At 43.8% G+C, this 22,466-nt stretch overlaps 1 protein-coding gene across 2 annotated transcripts in view; it reads left to right on the top strand.

Moving 5' to 3' along the window:
* The window catches only part of ATRN (attractin), a 161,700-nt gene extending 140,140 nt beyond the window's left edge, over positions 1 to 21,560 (top strand). Inside the window, exons 26-30 of one of the 2 annotated variants that reach the window (XM_086701794.1) lie at positions 7,278 to 7,356; positions 9,583 to 9,690; positions 14,636 to 14,750; positions 17,049 to 17,193; positions 18,279 to 21,560. In XM_086701794.1, the coding sequence (XP_086557920.1) occupies positions 7,278 to 7,356; positions 9,583 to 9,690; positions 14,636 to 14,750; positions 17,049 to 17,173 (427 nt within the window). In that variant the 3' untranslated portion in view covers positions 17,174 to 17,193; positions 18,279 to 21,560. Of the gene's footprint in view, positions 1 to 7,277; positions 7,357 to 9,582; positions 9,691 to 14,635; positions 14,751 to 17,048; positions 17,211 to 18,278 lie in introns of both variants that reach the window. The other variant, XM_086701793.1, reaches the window with a different exon arrangement.
* Positions 21,561 to 22,466: the final 906 nt, after the last annotated feature.

The raw sequence follows: 22,466 nt of genomic DNA, 5'->3' as shown, positions 1-22,466 counted from the left end.
CACCAACTCGGTGTCCTGCAGGTCTGTTCAGTTCTGACACTACCTGGAGTTGGCAGAGACCCCACCGGTTAAGGGCTCAGTCTGCCGGGACTGCACCCACTTCAGATGTCAACCACGAATGGGTCCTCAGGCTGCCCATGCTTCTGCCTGGCCAACTACAAATTTGGGGGTTCCTGTGACCCTCCTCACATTTGACAGTTTGCCAGAACGACTCACAGAACTCAGAAAAAGCACAGCACCTAAAATTACAGTTATTAGAAAGAATGTAACTCAGGAACAGCCAAATCAAAGAGATTCATAGGGCAGGTTATAGGGGTGGGTAGAGAGCACAGCTTCCACTCCCTCTCTGGGCATGCCCCCCTCCCAGCACATGAACATATGTGTTCACCAACCCAAAAGCTCCCTCAAACTTCATGGCTCCTCATTTCTTTCAAGGTTCCATTACAGAGACATGATTAATGAACTCAGTGTCTAGCCATCTCCCCTCCCCTCTGGTTGTTGGGTGGGGATGCAGCAGGGAGGACACTGAACATTCTAGCTCTCTAACATGTGATTGGTTTTTCTGGTGACCAGCCTCCATCCTGAAGCTATTTGGGTCCCTCCCTCCCATGAGTCATTCATTAGGATACAAAGGACCCTCCTGAATTACATTTCAATAAACCTGTTCTAAAAAAAAAAACAGCTCATTCAGACCCAGAGACCCTGTCATTTTTTAAATTATACCTAAAACTGTGTAAATCAGTTTGTACAAAAAAAACTATTAAAGATATATATATATTTTTAAATTTTAATCAAATTTAAAAGTAGCTCATTCCTTTTTAATACTGAGAGATATTTTGGGACACCTGGGTGGCTTAGTCGGTTAAGCGTCTGACTTCAGCTCAGGTCATGATCTCACCGTTCATGAGTTCAAGCCCCGCGTCGGGCTCTGGGCTGACAGCTCAGAACCTGCTTCAGATTCTGTGTCTCCCTCTGTCTACCCCCTCCACTGCTTGCACTCTGTCTCTTGCATCGTCTCAAAAATAAATAAACATTAAAAAAATTTTTTTTAATACTGAGTGATATTTTATATAAAGATCAACCACAATTTATTTCTTCTCTTCTTGATGGAGATGGACATTTGGGCTGTTTCCAGTTTTTGGCTATTATAAATAAAGCTGTTGTGAACATTTGTCTAAAAAAGTGGGGAGGGGGACACTCCTGTCACTCAGAAAATTTTAAGAATTTTAGGACCTCTGTGCCAGGAACTTAGGACAGAGACCAAATAAATGCATTTTTTATTATACTACACTCATCCTTCAAAACTTGGCACAGCATCACTTCCTGCAGGATTTCATCCCAGAGCCCCAGAACTAAATGGTCTTCCCTTATTCTCTCCCATAGAACAATACTATTTTTCATTGTGGTCCTTCTCACAGTTTTTTACTTGCTTCATATCTGTGTCCACAGTTAGACTCTTAAGCTTCAAGAGAGCAGAGACGCTGTCTCTCATCCGTGCACACACACACACACATACCTTCAGTACCTAGTACACAGTCATTTGCAAATATATGTGGAAAGTAAACTAAGCCTTCAGGAGAACTGCAGAGTCTTGAGGAACCATAGGCACCAACCTCTCTGAGGGAAGAAAGCTACTGGTGCTGGTTGATGGCACACTTTGAAGGGATGGAGAGGCTGCATGCTAATTCAGTAGCTCCAGTTAGCAGGTGTATTCTTGGAACATGTGTACAGAATGAGATGACCCTGCTGCTAAGCACCAGCCCAATGAGGAGCAGTCTCTTCTGCTGCCTGGTGGAAGACTGAATGACACCATCAGAATTGACTGGGGACATCTTTAGAGACCATGGAATCTTGTCTAGTAAACAAGGACAGATGGTGGTGTTGTCACTCCTACCTTTTGAAAGTGGAACCTTTGGAAAAGAATCCACAACTTTGTTTATTTCTGAGTTTTGTTTTAAGAACTAGGAATGATGATGATCTTTTAACTGAGAATAGAGTCCCTTTTATGAGCATGGGGAAGAAAATATTTTCCTCAAGCAAGTTAACCAGGTCCCAGAGGATCTACATGAAAATAAGGGGGAAAGAAAGGTATCCAAACGATCCTAAGCACTCTGAAAAATAGCTCAGATAACACAGAAGAGAAGTAGATCGGGATGTTGTGGGGGCGCTCAGTGATTCAAGTGAGAAAATCGGTATAAGTTGAGTTACGCAAAGTATTTCCAGACTCAGGCACAGTGACATAAACTCTAGATTGTGACAAATCCATTAAACCCTCTTTATGTCTTAATTAGATGCTAATCCAGGCTCTAGTAGGAGCCTTGTGTATGAAGACGGGAATAATAAGACCCACTTGCTTGCTCTGGGAATTAGATGAGATCATGTGTGTGAAAGGGCTTTGTATCTGGGAGTGAGTGCTAGAGTGGTTAGGACGACAACTGGTAGTAGTAAGAAGAGACCCACTAACACTCTGTGGAAGTCTTTGTGGCTGGAGTCATGGGTGCCAGGGCAGCATCTGAGTGAGGTTAAAAAGGAGAAATAGGTGACATCACCTCACCTGGCCAAAAGGAGAGCATGTAATGGGAATTTCTGATGTAGGCAAGATACAATGTACTTGTAAAACGTAATTATCTGAACTTCTGCTAGACCCTTGCCAGACTGACAACAGACATTTTGACAAACCCATTTCATGTTCCAGAAGATAGAAGTGATCATGGGTTCCTGCCGCTCTGGATCTAATTCTGACCAGAATGATGAGTGTAAAATCACAGGAACATGGGAAGAAGCAGTGGTATCTCTGCTTTCAGGTTAGCTTGGAGGTCAAAGCCAGGCCAAGAAATGCATACATAGTTTTAGAAAAGCCAGACTTGTAAGGGCAGGAAAATATGACCATTAGTTAATAGTCATGCCATGCCCTCTGGATGGAAAGTTCAAGATGCTCTCGAAAATGTCATTCTAGGGGTGCCTGGGTGGCTCAGTCGGTTAAGCGTCCAACTTCAGCTCAGGTCATGATCTCACAGTTTGTGAGTTCGAGCCCCGCGTCGGGCTCTGTGCTGACAGCTTGGAGCCTGAAGCCTGCTTCAGATTCTGTGTGTCTCTCTCTCTGTTCCTCCTCCACTCTCACTCTGTCTCTCTCTCAAAAATAAAGATTAAAAAAAAAAAAATGTCATTCTAGCTGCACAATTAAAATTAAGCTGGTGAGAAAACAGAGAGATGCCCCAAAAGCTGAGCTCTCACACAAATTGTGAGTTTTCTGAAGACCTATATAAAAGATAGGAAGAAACACCTAGAATTAAGAAATGGATTTTTTTTAGAATAGTCTCAGGAAAGTGCAAACCTTGGATAAGCAGGAGCAGGTTTAGGATAAAAAGACAAAAGGATTCTTGTTTTCTCCTCAGGTACCATGCTGGCTGGAAGTAAGAGACTCCGCCTAGGGCTAGTGTCCTAGGTTTAAAACGAGAAATACACTTTGATGATCTTTGAGTGACATTGGCAAAATGTTAATAATTTCCAAGGATAAGTAATAGACACAAAGGAATTCACTAGATCATTCCCTCTACTTGTGTGTTTGTTTGAAAATTTTCATGGTATAATGTTTCTTTAAAATTACATTTACATAGAAAAATCTGGGAGACAGTTAATAAGAGAGACTGCAGTAGGGTGAAGACTGAGTTGCAGCACCACCAGTACATAAGTTAGCGGAAGGAAGAAAAGAAAGGAGGTGTATCAGTGAGCGCCACGTTTTTTGAAATAACTAGAATTTTTGTTGTTGTATTGCCCTGGGAGAAATCATGCACATACCAGCTTTGAGGGACAATCACTGTGAATTGGTATGCTGTTTGTGTCGCTTCTTAGAAAAGCTGGAACTGGTGGAAGCAACTGGGTTTTTGGTGTTTTTAACAAGTCTCCGTTGAAGACAGAAGCCCCACCTAGGCCTAGGGGGACAGGGGACACTGAGCTGCCCTGGTTTACACCTCTGGCTTGAGGGTAGTCCCAGGAGAGGCCTCTGAGTGGTACCAGGGTGCTCACCTCTGAGGACAGCCCTGTACTCAGCTACATCAGTAGGGTCTTGGCCAACTTGGAAACTGTTCTCATTCGCTTCCTGCCCTTACATGTGGATATGCTGCCTCCTTGTGTTTCTATTAGAATAAAAATGTAAAAAAACAGGATTGTGCAGGGAAACCGAGAAAGACGGGTTACTCTTCTCAGACTCCCTTACTGCTTCTTCCTCTTCTCCCCAACTTCTCAATAGTGGGGTGCCCCCCCAGGACATCTTTCTGTATTTGTATTCACTCCCTGGGTGATCTCATCCAGATTTATTACTTCAAATACAATATGCAGGTGACCTTTGAACAACACAGGTTTGAACTGTGCAAGTCCACTTATACATAGATTTTTTTTTTAAAACAAATACAGTGCCGGCGCGCCTGGGTGGCTCAGTCGGTTAAGCGTCCGACTTCAGCTCAGGTCACGATCTCGCGGTCCGTGAGTTCGAGCCCCGCGTCGGGCTCTGGGCTGATGGGTCAGAGCCTGGAGCCTGCTTCCCATTCTGTGTCTCCCTCTCTCTCTGCCCCTCCCCCATTCATGCTCTGTCTCTCTCTGTCTCAAAAATAAACGTTAAAAAAAATTAAAAAAAAAAACAAATACAGTGCAGTAAATGTAATTTATCTTTCTTTTTTTTAATATTTATTTATTTATTTTGAGGGGCGCCTGGGTGGCTCAATCGGTTAAGCATCTGACTTCAGCTCAGGTCATGATCTCACAGTCTGTGAGTTCGAGCCCCACGTCGGGCTCTGTGCTGACAGCTCAGAGCCCTGGAGCCTGCTTCAGATTCTGTGTCTCCCTCTCTCTCTCTGCCCCTCCCCTGCTCATGCTCAGTCTCTCTCTCTCTCAAAAATAAATAAAACATTTAAAAATTTTTTTTAAATATTTATTTATTTATTTTGAAACAGAGAGCACGCGAGTCAGGGAGGGACAGAGAGAAAGGGAGAGAGACTCCCAAGCAGGCTCCACACCATCAGCACAGAGCCTGACGTGGGGCTCAATCTCACAGACCACAAAATCATGACCTGAGCCAAAATCAAGAGGCAGATGCTTAATTGACTCAGCCACCCAGGCGCCCCTTATGATTTTCTTAATATTTTGTTTTCCATACCTTACTTTATGGTAAGAATACAGCATATAATACATATGTATATAATACATATACAAAATATGAGTTAATCAGCTGTTTATGATGTCAGTAAGGCTTCCTGTCAGTAGTAGACTATTAGTAGTTAAGTTTTGGAGGAGTCATAATTTATACGTGGATTTTTGACTCTGCGGGAGGTCAGCCCCCCTAACCCTTGTGTTGTTCAAGGGTTAACTATGTACTAATGACTCCAAATGCCATCTCCAGGCCAGACCTGGCACCCAGCCTTCAGACTCCTATATCTGCCCACATCATCTCCCTTTGGTGATTAGGCAGATTCTCAGAATTCAGACTGCTGTCCTGGACCTGCTCCACCCAGAGCCTTCCCTGTTTAAGTTGATGGCAAGTTTCTGAGGCCAAAATCTCTGACTTCTCTGTTCCATACCCTACATCTAGCACATCAGGAAATTCTGTTGTCTCAACCTTCCAATTATGTCAAGATTTCCAGAGTGCTTTTCACACTCCTGTTACCAGAGCTTAGCTTGAGCCACCATCATCTCTCCTAGGCTGCTGGGCTCCCTATTTGTACCATCGCTGCCCTATTGGTCTCCTCAGCATAAGTTAAATCATGATACTTCTCCACTCAAATGCCTGCAGGCCTTCCATGGTCTGTGTCCCCTTACTTCTTTGCCTTTATCTGTGACCTGACTCCCCCTACCCCAGCCATGGTGGCATCCTCAGGTTCCTCAAGCAGCCCTAGGTATGTCCTTACCTCTGGGTGTGTGCACGGCTGAGCCCGTCACCCAGGCCTGTTTCTGTAGACATCCCCTGAGCCACCCCCCACACCTCCTCCAAGTCTTGCTCAGATGTCACCTCCTCAAGAAGTAAGGCTCACCCACTCTGACCATACTGCTTTATAGTGCCATTGTCACTCCCGAACCCCCTTGCCCTGAACCCTCTTTTTATTTCTGTTTCATTTACTACCTTCTAACATGCTCTGTAATTTGCTTATTTATTTTATTTACTTTTTAGCTCCTCCTGACGGAATGTAAACTCCATGGGAACACCAGTCTTTTGTTCAGTTCATCAGTGTATTTTGTGGGCCCAGAACAGGCCCTATCTCAATAAAGTATTGATTAAAGGGTAAATAGAGACTGTCAGGGAGGAGGAACAGACCAGCAGTGTCAGGACAGCCAAGGTGCCCAGCAACACAGGAACTGAAGGCTCTCGCCTGAATGATGACTCTGGAAGCCCCTTCTCTCTAGTCAGGGAATCCATTGGAAGGGTCTTCCCTCATTCATGTCAGGGCAGTGGTGGGCTGTGGGAGCCTTGAGGTTTCTACTTGAGAGAGGGTGGAAGTTCAGTCATCCTCACACCTCAGAGTGCCCTTCTCCAGCTGGCCTGAGGGGCCTGCCTCCGGCCCACACTTGGGTACTTGGAAGCCGACCCCATGCTACAAATGCCTTGTGTTTGCAGATGACAGAAGTCACTCATTCTCTCTGCTGTCAGGGTAGCTTTTCAAACCTTCCACACTTGGTTTACAGATGAGAGAACATTGAAAGCATTTGCAGTTACAAGACCACTGGGAGGTATTCTCTGCTAATACTTTCGAGAAAGTTGTAGGTTTGAGGTTGACTTTATTTTATAAAAATTATATGAATTTATTTTGTAAAACTATAGTTGAATATATTATTATATAGAAGATTATTTCTTGTGTATTTACCTCTTCCTTATGAAAAGCTGGTTGTTACTGTAATAATTAACTTTTCTCATTTTGTTAAACTTTATCAGTAAAGGCTTGCCAATTCAGTTAAATGGCATGCTTGTCGTTCATTATTATTATCCTAGAACTGTTTTTCTTACTTGGGATGAGCCATGACAGGTCATTCCAATAAAAAACCCAGTGGGAGGTTGCAGCTCTCTCCTGGTGCCTTGTGGGGACAGTACTGTCCTGATGTAGGACAGGAAGCTCAGCTTCTGAGAGTCTTCTCACACTGGCTTCCTGTGAACTAGGACATGGTTGTGATGAATCATCAGAAAGGTGCTTGGAATTGGTATTGGGAGGGCACTCCCTGCCTGACCTGCAGTGTGGGTGACAGTGCTGATTCTGGGGGCTGGGATAATAACTCAGTACTTTCCTTTCTCACAGTTGTTTCCTCTCTTTGCTCCTGGTGGCTGCTGTGGTTTGGAAGATCAAACAAAGTTGTTGGGCCTCCAGGCGTAGAGAGGTAAGCCTCAGTGGATGGTTCGCGAATGCCTGTAAGAGCTTCTTCCTTTCTGTTCCTCTAAAGCAAGTCAGTTTTAGCTATTTAGTGATAATTGAAAGACATACTGTAAGGGGAGTAGTGCTGCCCTTTCCGCAAAATGTGGTCAGTAGATTTCAGTTAGTGCTATACAGAGTATAATTAATTCTGCGCCATGTGCTTTTAACTTTCTAAAAGGAAACTCTAATATTGACTTGCAGATTTCAGTTCTACCCATATTCTACCGGCACTCTGTCCTTAACTCAGGCAGGAGATCTGAGGGCTCAGTAGCAGAGCCTTTCACAAGAACGAAAGTAAAATTAATGAGCTAAGCATCTCAGAAATATCTCTTCACTCAAGGAAAGATAAATCGGTGTCTAGCCTAGTTAAGTTTTTGCTTGAGTTTTATTTTTTAGTGAGTCTTGATTTATTTCTAGTGCTGTGTTCCAAAAGAAATACCAATAAGTCAAGAAAATATTTATAATTGACAAATCAAATAAGTAAACTTGGTTAAAAACTACAGCATAAGATCTTTGTTTATCATAACTTTCACCGATATTATTTGCCTTCTAGTCATCCTGTCTATTGCATCGTTGCTAATGGAAGGGCACTGAGATCCAGACTGACATACGCTCCTTGATTTTCTGTATCTACTCATGCCCTTTTCTACATAAAAATTGATCTGGGGGCACCTGGGTGACTCAGTCGATAGAGCGTTCAACTCTTGATTTCGGCTCAGGTCATGATCCCAGGGCTGTAGGATCAAGCCCCACGTCAGGCTCCGTGTTGAGTATGGAACCTGCTTGGGATATTCTCTCTCTCTCTCTCTCTCTCTCTCTCTCTCCCTCCCCCTCCCCCCCTCCCCCCTCCCCCCTCCCTCCCTCCCTCTCTCTCCCTCTCTCCTTCTCCCCCACTCGTGCACTCTCTTTAAAATAAAAAATTAATTGTATTAAAAATTGATCTGTAGACGAGATTTAGAAGAGAACAGGAATGTGTGAAATCAAAACTCGTAGGCATCACTGTTCGCTGAACATTAGTGTCTATAATGAGGTTAGCATAGGCTCCAGGATATGGGCCTCTTCCTGGGGGCCATGACCGCTTTTCTGACCCATGTAAAGGTATTGTTATCATATAGATAATGTTGCATCCTTTTAATTATCATTTTTAAAATTCAGTGGGTAACATATTCAGAGGGATTTTTCTAATAGCTGTGTTACTAAGACATCTTAAAATCCTGATGAATTATACAGTGTTCTGAAAAAATGTAAGTTATCCAAATGGAGTAAGAAAGAAAGAAATGGGAAGCCTCAATAAACCAGTGGCCAGGGAAGGAGTTGAAAACTTGTCAAAATATTACTCTCTCCACAGAGGGCATTACCCAGAGATTTTTAGTTTGAGGTGAGCTTATATAAATAATACTAGTCTATTTTTTCCTTGAGTGCTTATGAGAATTACTTATTTCCAAAAGACATAAACTGTTCCCAAGAAAGGGAAAAGATGGAAAGCTTAAAAGAGTCCTAACTCATTATATGCATAGAAAAGGCCAGTCATATAATGACTGTAGGTGCAGCAGTCTAATTGACCAGTGTAATAAAAGGATCATTTCATACCAGAAAACCTATTGGAATAGGTTATATCAGTGGGTAAATATAGAACCTAAATTTGTAGTCGTGGCCAAATAATCATGTCATCTTTTATTGAAATTCAACACCCATTCCTAGTTTAAAAACAAAACTCTTAGTAAACTCAAAAATATTGCCTCCTTGTTAACACTAGAAAGGATATCCAGATAACCAACATCACTCGTGATAAGAAAATATTAGAAGTTATGCCAGTAAAATCCAGACAAGTTTGTTACAATAAGAGCTGACATTTGAACATTTCTAAATTCCAGCCACTGTTCTCAGAGGTTTTATATAGATTAATTTACTCCTCACAACAATCCTATGAAATAGTTACTGACCCTAGTGCTCTCTCACAGATGAGGAAACTGAGGCTCAGAGAGGCAGAATAACTTGCCCATCATCGCACAGTTGTACTCATGTTCTCTAATACCTGGTCTGTGTCCAGGTTTCTCCAGCTGTCTCAAAAGATATCATTTTGGACTTGATTTGTTTGACCCAGGGAGGATGAGGTACTTCTAATATGTGGTATTCTCTAATAAAATCCCTTAGTTCTCGGTGCATTAATGCTTGCTATGTTGATCAATAGCAACTTCTTCGAGAGATGCAACAGATGGCCAGTCGCCCTTTTGCCTCCGTAAACGTTGCCTTGGAAACAGATGAAGAGCCTCCCGATCTTATTGGGGGGAGTATAAAGGTGAGAATGTGATTCAGAAGTCCTGAAAACCTGTCCAAACTTATGCTTTTAAGTCTGGGAAACCACAGAGAACAAGAGCCTTATTCTGTTGCCTCTTAAGGTTTTCTCTCTCTCTCTCTCTCTCTCTCTCTCTCTCTCTCTCTAACAATAAGGTGACACACTGATGTTGTCAGGTACTCTTTTGCTTTCATTTTTCAGTTTTTCATTCATGTCATTAAGTATTCTCATGTTCGAGGGATTTTAAAATATAAATGATTTGTCTCATAGTCTTGGAAGTATCCTGTGGCATAATACTTTAAAACTTGTATTAGAAAAGAATAAAATTGAACCATTGTTTTTTATTAGCTTAGGAAATTTTCTTAAAGGGGCAAAAATCATTAATTCACTATGCATTCCATGGAATGTAAATATTACTGACCTCTCCAAAAAAAAAAAAAAAAAAAGTGGTGAAGAAAGTGATAAAAGTTTCTCTTGACAAAATGATGAAATATTTCAGATATTCTGGGGAAGTAGTTATAGATCCTAAATTTTCAAATACTTATTAAAGCATTACTGAGCTCATAGGAAGTGGGTGAAATTCCCAGGGAATACTCTCCTATCCTTCCCCACAAAAAGAAGAAATCATGAACCAAAACCAGAACCAAATATGTTGTGAAGTGGTCCCAGATTGGTCACACACCACGACTGCCAGCTGAGGTAAGTGCATATCCTCTCTGTGGGAAAACATCCCCAATTCAGCCCTGTAGGATCCCCACCGATCAAGATCAAGCAATCAGAGATCACCAAGGACAAGAGAGAGAAGCTAGTAGGAAAAGGAGTTAGCAGGCACCGTGGACAGTGGGTTTAGATAGGACTTCACATGTTAGAGTAGACCTCTAAAGAGTATAATATAGCTCTGTATGAAATGTTTAAAGACTTGAAAAGAGAATTATAAAGATGAGGACACCATGAGTCAAGAATGACCAGAACTGCAAAAGAACCAAATGGAACTGTCAGAGATGGAACATACAGGGGCACTGGCTGGCTCAGTCAGTACAGCATGTGACTCTTGATCTCGAGCTCGTGAGTTTGGGCCCCCTTTGGGTGTAGAGATTACTTAAAAATAAAAAATAAACTTTAAAAAAAAGGAAATGGAGGTGCCTGGGTGAGTCAGTCAGTTGAGCGTCCAACTTCAGCTCAGGTCCTGATCTTGTGGTTTGTGGATTTAAGCCCCGGATTAGGCTCTGTGCTAATAGCTTAGAGCCTGGAGTCTGCTTTAGCTTCTATGTCTCCCTCTCTCTCTGCCTCTCCCCCACTCTCACTGTCTCTCTCTCAAAAATAAATAAAACATTTTTTTTAAAAAAGGAAATGGGACATATAGTGGTTAAAATTTTTTAAATGACTCAGTTTACATGTTAAACAGCATGTTAGACTCAAAGGAGAACTTTTGAACTGGAAGATGAATTTGCAGAAATTACACAGAATGCAAGACAGAAAGACCAGGAGATGGAACATATAACAGATAATAAGAATATGGAGTATAGGGGTACCTGGATGGCTCAGTTGGTTAACCGTCTGACTCTTGGTTTCGGCTCAGGTCATGATCTCGTGACTTCGTGGGTTCAAGCCCCACGTGGGGCTCTGTGCTGACAGTACGGAACCTACTTGGGATTCTCTGTCTCCCTCCCTCTCTACCCTACCCCCACTTATGCTCTCTCTGTCTCTCTCAAATAAATAAAATGTAAAAAAAAAAAAAAAAAAAAGAATATAGAGGATAAAATGAGAAGACCTAATATATATTTTATATATATATATATTGGATGATTGCCACAGTGTGGAACAATTGGAACCCACGGGCGCTGGTAGTGGGGATGTGAAATGATGTAGCTGCTGTGAAAACCAGTATTGTTCTTTCTCCAAAAAATAAAAATAGAATTATCATATAATCTAGCAATTCCTCTTCTGGATATATACCTGCAAGAATTAAAAGCCAGGCCTCAAAGATACATTTGTACACCCATGTTAATAGCAGCGTTATTCACAATAGCTAAAAGGCTGCTAAGAGCAGCCCTAGTGTCCATCAGTAGACAAGTGGGTGTGTAAAATGTGGTCTATACATACAATGGAATATTATTCAGTCTTAAAAAGGAAGGTAATTCTCACACCTGCTACAACATGGGTGAACCTTAGGCAAAATAAGCCAGTCACACACAAAAAAAATACTGTATGATTCCACTTTTATAAGATGTATAGAGTAGTCAGGTCCATAGCAACAAAGTATAATGGTGGTTGTCAGGGGTTGGAGGGGAAGGGGGAATAGGGAGTCACTGTGTAATGGGTGTAGAGTTTCAGTTCTGCAAGATGAAAAGACTTCTGGAGATGGATGGTGGTGATGGTTGCATAACAGCATCAGTCTACTTAATACCACTGAAGCATACACTTAAAAAGGGTTAAGATCCAGGATGCCTGAGCGGCTCAGTCAGTTAAGCATCCAACTCTTGATCTCAGCTCAAGTCTTGATCTCAGGGTCATGAAGTTCAAGCCCCGTGTTGGGCTTCACTCTGGATGTGAAACTTTAATAAAAGGCGGCAGGGCGGGGGGGGGGTGTTAAGATGGTAAATGTTATGTGTATTTTACCACATTAAAAAATAACTAGGGAAAAAAAAAAGATACTTAAAGGAAATGACAAAGTGACAGCCTGTGACTTCTCATTAGTAACACCAAAAGCCAAAGGAACGTGGAAGAGTGTCTCCAAACAACATAAAGAAGAGAACTGCTAACTTAGAATAGCGTGCCTGGCAACTTGGCCTTCCAAGAATGAGGATAGAATGAAGATCTCTTCCAATTAGAAGGAAAGCTGAGTTGGCCACCAAAAAAGTCCTGTACAAACGAAATGTCTAAAGGATGCGCTAGAAAAAAGGAAAATTTACCCCAGAGGGAAACTGAGGTATAAGAAGGAATTGTGAATAAGTGAAATGGTAAACATATACATGAATCTAAGCAAACATGATAAAATAACAATTTGTGGGATGTAAAAAAAATAGACAAATCTTAAGTACTAAGCAGCACCATATGTCATATATCAACAGCATATGACCCAGTTGGTTGCTTCTTAAAACACTTTCTTGACTCTCCTTTCAGGACAGCACACTCTCACCTTCTAGCTGCTCTTTCTCAGTGTTCTTTGTTCAACCCTCTCCAACTCCCCACCTCTTTAACAGTGGTGCACATCCAGCCCAGTCTTTGGGCCTCCTCTCACTTCTTTTACACCAACTCCTTTGGTGACTGTTGTAGCCCTATTCGAGCTGCTATAACAAAACACCAGAGAATGGGTGTTGTAGAAACAAGAGAAATTTCTCACAATTCTCAAGGCTAGGAAGTCCAGGATCATGGTGCTGGCAGATTCAGTGTCTGGTGAGAGCCCCCTTCCTAGTTCATAGATGGTGCCTTCTCACTCTGTTCTTACATGGTGGAAGGGGCTAGGGAACTCTCTAAGGTCCCTTTTATAAGGGCAGTAATCAGTCACCTCTGAAAGTCCCCACCTCCAAATATCATTGTATTGGGCATTAAGATTTAACATACGAATTTTGGAAGGAGACAAACATTCAAACCACAGCAGTGATCTTTTCCATCGTGGGTTTATATTTAATACCATGATCTCTGCTTAGACCTCTTCTGTGAGCCTCTGACTCCTATATCCCATTGCTTACTCAGAGTTCCCACTTGGATATCTTAGCAGCCATCTCCAAGTTAACATGTCCAGAGCTGAGCTCTGGATGTTACTCCCCACACCTCTTCTCTTGCATATTGCCCCCAACTCAGTACATATCACCTCCATCATCCTAGCTGCTCAGACCAAAATCCTGGAGTTGTACTTGGGCCATGCTTCCTCTCATTCTCATTGGATAACCAGTCTATCAGCACATGTCTTTGGCTCTGTCGTCAACTACTGAGCACACCTCCACTGTTGTCACTGCCCTTTCACCCACCCCATCCTTCCCTGTGCTGCAGCCACCATAGTTCTGGAAGTTATTTTCTTCAACCAAATTGAAGAAATGAATGGCATATTTGGGATATGACGGGCAGAATTCCGAAGATGGCCTCCAAGATTCCCATCTCATGGTTTTTCAATCAGACACTACTCTAGGTACTGTTACGAAGGGATTTTGTAGGAGTAATACAAATCCCAAGGTAGCTGAGACCATAAGATACTGAGGGAGTTTTTTCTGGCTGGTGGCAGGAGAGGAAACATGAAAAGGACTTGGCATGCCACCACTGATCTGAAGCTGGAGGGACCATGTGAGGAGACCTCTGGAAGAGTGATCCCCTCCAGATCACCAGCAAGGAAATGGCAACTTCAGACCTACAGCTGCAAGGAACTAGAGTCTGCCAGCCACCTGAATGTTTTTTGAACAGATTCTTCCCTAGAGCCTCCAAATAACAGCCAGTGCAGATGGTAACTGGGCTTCCACCTTGTGAAGATAAGAGCTGAGATCTTTGAGAACTTTGGGAGATAAGAGCTGAGAATTTTCCAGAACTGATGGAAGAGATGAATATACTTGTATCTCTAAGCAGGGAACTCTAACAAAGCTCGCCCAAACTCCTGACCTACAAAACTGAGAGAATAAATAGGTGCTGTTGTAAGCAACTAAGTAATTTGTTACACAGCAGTAGAAACTAATACAGAGGGCATATTTAAAAATCACCTGTGGGGCACCTGGATGGCTCAGTCAGCTGAGCATCCAGCTCTTAATTTAGGCTCAGGTCATGATCTCACAGTTTCGTGAGTTCAAGCCCCACATCGGGCTCTTGGCTGTCAGTGCGGAGTCTGCTTGAGATCCTCTCTCTACACCCTCTCTGTCTCTCTCAAATAAACTTAAAAAATAGATAAAAATCACATGTGAAGGCTGCAGTATTAACACGTGAGAAACACCGTTTTAGTTAATTCTTTGTTTTCTTCCACCAGACTGTTCCCAAACCCATTGCTCTGGAACCGTGTTTTGGCAACAAAGCTGCTGTCCTCTCTGTGTTTGTGAGGCTGCCTCGAGGGCTCGGTGGAATCCCTCCTCCCGGGCAGTCAGGTGCGTATGAAGGCCAGTGACAAACCCGAGAAGTGTGAACTTGGGTGTAGAGGCGACAGTGAACAGTAGGCTCATGCCTACCTCATGTCATTGTAAGGATTCGGCAAGATGATCCCATTGTGCTTGGTGTTCCCTAAACTGTCTTTCCTGAGGTCACGGTTCTTTCCCAGGGATGATCCCAGCTCCCTGCACCAGCTCCCTCAGCCTCTCTGTGGTGTTGATGCTTCCGGCCACACCTTCCCTTGCTGCAGTGTTTTGCTCAGCTCTGTCCCTGCCACCCCTCTCTTGTCTCTTTTTCCCTTACTCAGCCTTGAATGCAGGACATCCCCCCTCCATCCATGCGTTCTTCCTCAGTCATCTTACCTACTCTCATGGCTCTCCTCCAAGCTGGACACTCTCAGATTGGTATTTCTAGCATGACTGCATTTCTTTTGCTTTTTCACTCTGTTTCAAATATAAGGCAGAAATAGCAATTTTAACAACTTAAAGGAAGTTTTTAGAAATGTACTCATAATTGTACCATCCAACACCCAACTATGTTCATTGTCCTCTTTCCTTTCCAGCCCTGACCAGCAACTTTATTGAAATGATTGTATAGATCTAATTTTTTCTTCTTCTTTTTTCATACAACTCATAAACATTTTTATAGATTACTACATAACGTTTTACCAGTGTCTTCTATGCAGTTCTATCAAGTATAAATCATAATTTCGATAAATATCCTCTTATCAAACACTGAGATATGAAATACAATTTTGGAAAAATCGTGGAGTACTTTGGAGGGATGCCTCAGACAATATGCACAATATGTTTTACACAGCTTTTAATTGAAATGATGGGGGTCAGGGTTGCCTTAGCCAAAGAAAGCCTTATGTCTGTGATAAAGTGTGTCCCAGAATCCTTGCCCAGCCCCTGAGCTCCACAGCCCCCCAACTGTAGCCGTCAAATTCAGAGGCGCCTCCAGCCAAGCTTTCAAAATGGTTTCTGGGTCTTCATGAGGAAGGCCTTTAGGCATGATCAGGCCAGGATTTGTCATCTTCATAGGGTAACAGCTTGATTTGCCCTCACCTAGGGATGTGAGTTCAGCTCCTTAACTCGGCTTTACCTGTGTTGAGGGTAGAATGACCCATTAACCTGAACTCTGGAGCGTGGTCTCCTGCTGCGTCCCAGCTCAGCAGACTTGGCCTGTGCTCCCTAAGAGCAAGGCCCTGACTGCAGTAGGGAAGTGACAGGCTTGTGGTACTGTGGCCTTTTCTGCCCTGCCCTTTGCCTGATAGACCCCATCCTGTTCAACTCCTGATAAAAGCCTGCACACCACCTGAGACCCACCCCAAGTGAGCCCATCCCTGCAACCTCTTCTGTACTCCCAATTTTAGATGGCTCTTCCTCAGGACTCTGAGAGTACCCAGCTCTGCCTTTGCTAGAACAATGTCACTGCTGTGGATTCCCCAAGCGTGCCAGGCACATGCCTCCATTTTATAGGCTCAATGAAGTGGAGTGACAAGTGGCACTCCCATGGCTCCTGAGAACCTCAGCGGAGCGCTGAGCCTGCACTGGCTTGTTCACATGCACGGGGAACCCAGCTCCCAGTACAAAAAGGAGAATGGAACCACTAGTCCCTAAAGCACAGGTGGTAGAGGTGGTGGGGTGAGGAGCCAGGTACTGTTCTAAGATTTTTATGTGGATTCACTCAGTGACTCCTCACACAGGCCCTGTACTGCTATTGTCCCCATTTTGCAAATGAGGAAACTGAGGCATGGGGCGGTTAAAGAACCTTGCTTATTCCAAAGCCTGGCCCCAGAATGTGTCCTAACCTGTGTCATAGGATAGATACAAAAATAACCAGTGTTGCCTGAGTTATGTGGAATGAATCTGAATTTACTCAAAAAGAGTGCTGCTTTTTCTTGGCACCCTTTTTGGAGGCCAGCAGGAAAAATTTACCACTTAAAGCACGGCTGCAATCTTATTTAAATGCTCCGACTGCCAAGCAGAGTTCTTTGCTTCATTGATCTACTGAACAGCATGCTACATCTTTTGTGTAAAGAGTAGGGAGGGGAGAACAATATGTATTTGTATTTGCATCAGTAAATCCTGAAAGAATATATACAAACTAATGAAAGCAGAGCTCGGATGGAGGGAGGTGGGAGGCACAAGGCGGAAGGAAGACTTTTCCCTATATGCTTTACTTATTTGTTTATTGCACTCCACGAATGTCAAAAAAAAAAAAATTTTTTTTAATTATTTTCAAAAACAAAGCAAGCTGCTCCTTAACACGTGTTCACGGTGGGCTCTCCCCAGGTCTCGCAGTGGCCAGCGCCCTGGTGGACATTTCTCAGCAGATGCCAATAGTGTACAAAGAGAAGTCAGGAGCCGTGAGAAACCGGAAGCAGCAGCCCCCTGCGCAACCTGGGACCTGCATTTGAGGCTGGGCCAGGGACTCTCCGTGAGTGAGCGAGCCAGGTGTGGCGTGCCAGCGCCGTCTGCAGGGAGGGGGCAGGCGGGGAGATGCTGTGCGAAGCGGGCCGAAGACTGGAAACCCTCGAAACATCTGACTCCTCTGCATGTTCACAAGCTTTCTTTGCCGGTTTCTCCCATCTGTGCTCCAGCATCTAACCTTTTACTTTTGCATAGGACATCACTGATTTAATTGCAGGTCCAGGGGTGATCCAGTTGTTGCTGGAGGAGGCTGGGGTATAGAGCCAGTGAGGGAGCTGGGAATGACACTCAGGTTCACTTGTGGAAAACTGCTCTTGGGGCCGTCTCAACTTGCAAAAAACAAAAGATGTAGTGTTTACAAGTAGACATTCACCATCCGTCGTTCTTGAACGTGGTCTTTTAAAAATTAGTCAGATGAATGAATTTGTCCTCATCTGAAGCCTGCTATCTTTTTTAAAAGATGTGCTACTTATTCTTGCACGATGTAGGCAAATCTCTCTCTTCCAGGGAGTAGCTTTTTTCTAGTTGAGAATTAACAATGGTCTGGCTCTTTTGAATCATATCAAACTAAGGTAGAAGGGAGCTATTTTAAATGTCAAGGTCAGCAGTGTTACTTAGAATGTAAACTGAGGTAGTAGGTAGTTTTCTATAGCAACTTGATTAATTTAGTCTTAATCCATTTGAAATTTTCTCCCTCTGTCTTTCTCTTCATCTCTCTCTCTCTCTCTCTCTCTCTCTCTCACACACACACACACACACACACACACACACACACACACACACACTAAGTGCCTAGACTTTAAATAGATCTAGCAATTGGAAAGTTAGTAAGCCTGTGTTTTTACATAATTGCATTCCTACATTCTTACAAAATTTAAATAGCTACCATTGGCAATCTGCTGTTTTTCTAAAATCTGATTTGCAGCCAGGGAAAGAATTTTCTCACCCCAGGGAACGTTTAACCTAGCAGCAGGGACTGAGAGGAAAGCGGAAGTGACCAAACTGTGAAAGCTCCTGTTTGTGTTGTCATCAAAAGGGGCCCTAAATAAGGTGTGGTTCTCGTGTGCCCCCTGCCCCTTTCCCCAACTCTAGGCCTGATGTTTGCTCCAGCCCTTCTGGCCACTCCTGCCAGGACACCACAGAGGAAGGGACTCGTTCATGTTACACGTCTCCCTTGAACAGAAAAGAGCATGACAGCACTTGGGACCCCTGCACCTAAAAGCAACAGTGTGTTCCTGTAGCCTGCTCAAAGATGGTGGGTCATCCTCAGGCTGCTGGTGGAATCGCACACCCAAAGCCTGGAGAAGGACCTGGGATCGTTTGCCTGTTCTTCTCCGGGAGAGGCTCAGCCCAACTCTCCCATCCTCCTTCCCAGACCTGGGTGGTGGCTATGGGCGGGGCAGTGACCACTGTGGATGATGAAAAGCACATGGAGGAAATGGATGAGGAGGAATAACTATGCCAAGTGGAAAGTGACCAAATTTAAGTGGGGTAGGGCAGTCCTGCTCTTCTCCCCAGGCCACTGCCTGGGTGTCGTGTTGTCCCTGTGTATGGTGCTCTGTATTCTGGCATTATGCAGCAGCCTCCCCAGGTCTGTATTCTGCTTCAAAACTTTGGAGTTCTCTGACATTACCCCATAGGGATGGACCTTTAGACGACAAAATGCTCACGTTTGTGAATTTGGAGAAATTAATACTCAAAAGGGCAAAGACTGCAGCATTTCACCTTTAAATGCAGTGCCTAGAGCAGGAGTGCTGTGTCTTCCCCAGCACCAACCCCTCACCCACGAAGAGCTGCCTGGAAAAATGTTTTCAAGGAAGTCGAACCATAAAACACTGTCTGATGCACAAAACACCTCTACTTTGAGACTTGTCTCTCAAAAAGCTGCTTCTTCACATCATTGGTAAAGAGCAGACAATTCTAGAAAAGACCCCTTCTCTTCCAAGCTTCCCACATCCCTGCTCCACACCACAGCACCCACAGAGCCTGCCACAGAGTGGCGCTTTACCCCTATAATTGCCATGAGGCCTCTTGGCCAGAGAGAAGGAAGCCCCTGGAGAGGGACCTCCCATAAGGAAAATCCTTGTTTGTTCGAAGGACCAGTGTTTCTTTGGCCAAAGAAGTCTCTTCCCCATGGGTTTCCAGGCCTTGAAATAACATGTACTGTGTCCCTTAGCCACCTGGATATTTTATTTTTTTCTAGAAGATAGTTTATTTTTTAAAAGGAGCAAGTGATATTTAATTTTGCTCCAACAGTGGAGAAACAGCTGAATCCACCTGCTTCTCCTTTGCAGTCAAGAGCAAAGAACTTCCTCCAGACTCAGGCCAGAGGAAGGGAGTGGCAGGAGAAAGAGGCAGTCAGCTTAGGAGCCAGTTACCAGGAGGGAATCATCTGGAACTTCAGAGAAATGCCTGCGTGTCACAAGAGAGCCTGTATATAAGTTAAAATTGTCATGAAAACATCGATGTTGCACTTGTACATAATTATACAGTAGTGTCCAGAATGTTCATTCAGAGTGTACATAAAACAAAAAACTATGTTAATGTATTTTTATTAAATGTAACGGTGTCTGAGTTTTACCTAGTATATTTTTGTGCCACATACTGAATATCCAAGTTTGAAGAAGTCCTCTCGTTGGGCCCTGATACATTGATAACAAAGCCAAAAAAGGCACCCCCATCATGCCAGTGTGTCCAAACGCATCTGGTACTAATTGGACGACTCTAAAACAGAAATTGTCAGTACACAGAGGAGAAATCAGGCATTGAGCCCATTTAAACAGCATTGTGTGAGGAGACGCAAAGGCAGCGGGAAGGTCGCTGTCACTGTTGTTGGCTCTGCAAGTGCATCATGAATCTTTCTGTTAGCCTCTTGGTGCTGTGCTTGGCCAGCAATGACCCATCTTGTCCTGAGGACTGTTTCTCTTGGTCTCTAAGTTCAAAGACTATATCAGATTTTCCAAAAGGGGGTTTTCCAGGATGTATCTGTTTGGTCTAAAATTTTAATGACCATTTCCCAGAACCATGGTTTCCTATCCTGAAAACTGGGGGTGGGAGTAGGGTGGCTAGTTCATTGATAAATAGTTCCTGTTCCCTCCTGGAGAATTGCACACCCCCTGGCCTCCTGTCTGCCCCCTACTCCTGCACACACACAGTTTGGGGAGAAGTCTGCACTTCCTGTGAGATCACCTCTAAAAGGCGGGAGGAGTTGTGAGCTAACCTGGAAGAGAAGCAGCCCTGGACAGAAGACTGTCAGCAACAGGAAAATACCAGAACTTATGTGGGTGAGGCCCAAAGTGCAATATTGCGGACACACCAGGAAGTCTGGGGCGGACGGATGAGAAGACCAGAGCACTATCGGTAGGAAAAAGACATGTTACCTTTTCAGTGCATCTCTGTCAACTCAACGGAGTGTATCTGGGGAGAGGGTGGAGACTCACTTCCTTGGGTGCTGGTGTCATTTTTGAGAACACCTTTGATCCTTTAGTTTCTAACATCCATCCACCCATTCAATGAATATTCACTAAGCACTAACTAACAACCTAAGCTAACACTAGGGCAGTGACCAAGATGGAAAAGAAGCTTTGTGGAATTAACAGCAAAACCCAGCTCAAGCCCCTCATCCCAAGAGACCTCTCCTCGTGGCAGTTCCTGTGAGAATTGGCCACCTTGAGGACAAACCCAGGAAGGCAGGGGTCTGTCCTCAGGCCGTGCACCAGCTCTCAGTCTGAAATGTTTGCCCAATTTACCAAACCACGAAAATCACCACGATGGCAGGCCCGCCAAGAGACATTTCCCCGGAATCGTTCAAACTCCTAAGCACCCTCACCTGCAGGGAGATGGTTTGAAGTGGAGAAGAAAACTGGCGCCTTCGCTTTCAAAGGCAATAATGGAATCGACTTTCAGTAACTGAAATTTGTGCACAAAACATTCTAAACACTAGTGAAGCCTGTTATGTTGAACTAATTCTGGCTCTGGAAATGTTTTTGTTTTATAGGTATTTACGGTTATTGTTTTGGGGGGTTTTTTTGTTTTTGTTTTTGTTTTGTTTGTTTGTTTGGGTTTGGATTCAAGCTTAGTTTGTTAATATGTATAATTTAGCATCTATTGCACTCATGTAAATATGGAGTAAGTATTGTAAACTATTTCATTGCTGGGGACTGTGGGTGTTATACATACATTTAGGACTGCAATTTTTGGTATTTTTTGTATTGTAAAATAACAGCTAATTTAAGCAGGAACAAGAGAATTAAGGGAGGTCTGTGCATTTTAAACACAAATGTGAAGAACTTGTATATAAACAGAAGTAAATACTATAATACAAACTTCCTTCTGAAATAAAAGTAGATCTGGTAAAAATGTGGTTTTTGCTCTGAGTGTTTAATTTTGAGTTTGTTTTATTTCATTTATTTTTACAGTTTGGTCATTAGAACCTTAAGAAAAGGGAAACAATGTTTAAGATGACTACCAGTGTTCAGACTGTCTCAGAGGCAGCACTTGGCATTCAGTGAAGGTAAAGGTGTAAAGTCAGCAGGGTGGGCACCTCAGACACCTGTTGGGATGAAGGAGGTAGAGAGAGCCCCACACAGCTTGTGAGCAGACTCCCAACATCCCCACTGTAGCCTGTGTTGCCCTTGAAACAGCAGTGGGGGGAGCAGCTCTGCCCGGGCACGGGGCGGGTCTTGGGTTGGGCACAGCCCACGCGGAGGCCAGAGCCACCCAGCTGTCCTTGGTCTCTCACCTTCTCATTCTCTCGCGGGTTCCTGAATGTTTAGGTTTTCCAAACTGCTAAATCTCAGGTATGCCAACAGGTTGAGGACTCCACAGCCACATTGTTGTCCTCGGTTTGAATTTTTGACGTTCTTTCTATCCACAAAGCGTTGTCTGTGAGTGCGGCTCCTGTGCTTGGGGCAGGGTCAGAACAGTGCACTTCGGCACCCTGGTGTGGAGTGCAGGAGCCCTAGAAAGATGAGATCAGCATAAGGGGAGTTGAGAACATCAGAACGTGGTTCAACATGGTTCACATAGGAGAGTGGGGGTGAGGCACCAGGCCCGGCCAGCCCACCAGAACTTGGGGCTGGGCTGGGGAGGTACATGGTTGGGCTTGTGGCCAATGCCAGGTTGGAGAAGACCTTGAAACTATTCTAGGGGGAGGGCTGTGGGTGCCACCAGCTGCTTAAGACAGGATGGAATCCTGTGAGCGTGTGGTGTTATGGCAGAGGCCATGCTGTGTGTTCACCACACAGCTATTGGACCCACAGGTTAGGTGGGGGACCATAC

This window comes from Puma concolor, chromosome A3 (genome assembly GCF_028749965.1).
Source record: "Puma concolor isolate L17-30 chromosome A3, mPumCon1.1.hap2, whole genome shotgun sequence".
Lineage (NCBI taxonomy): Eukaryota > Metazoa > Chordata > Mammalia > Carnivora > Felidae > Puma > Puma concolor.
This window is presented reverse-complemented; position numbering and strand designations above follow the sequence as displayed.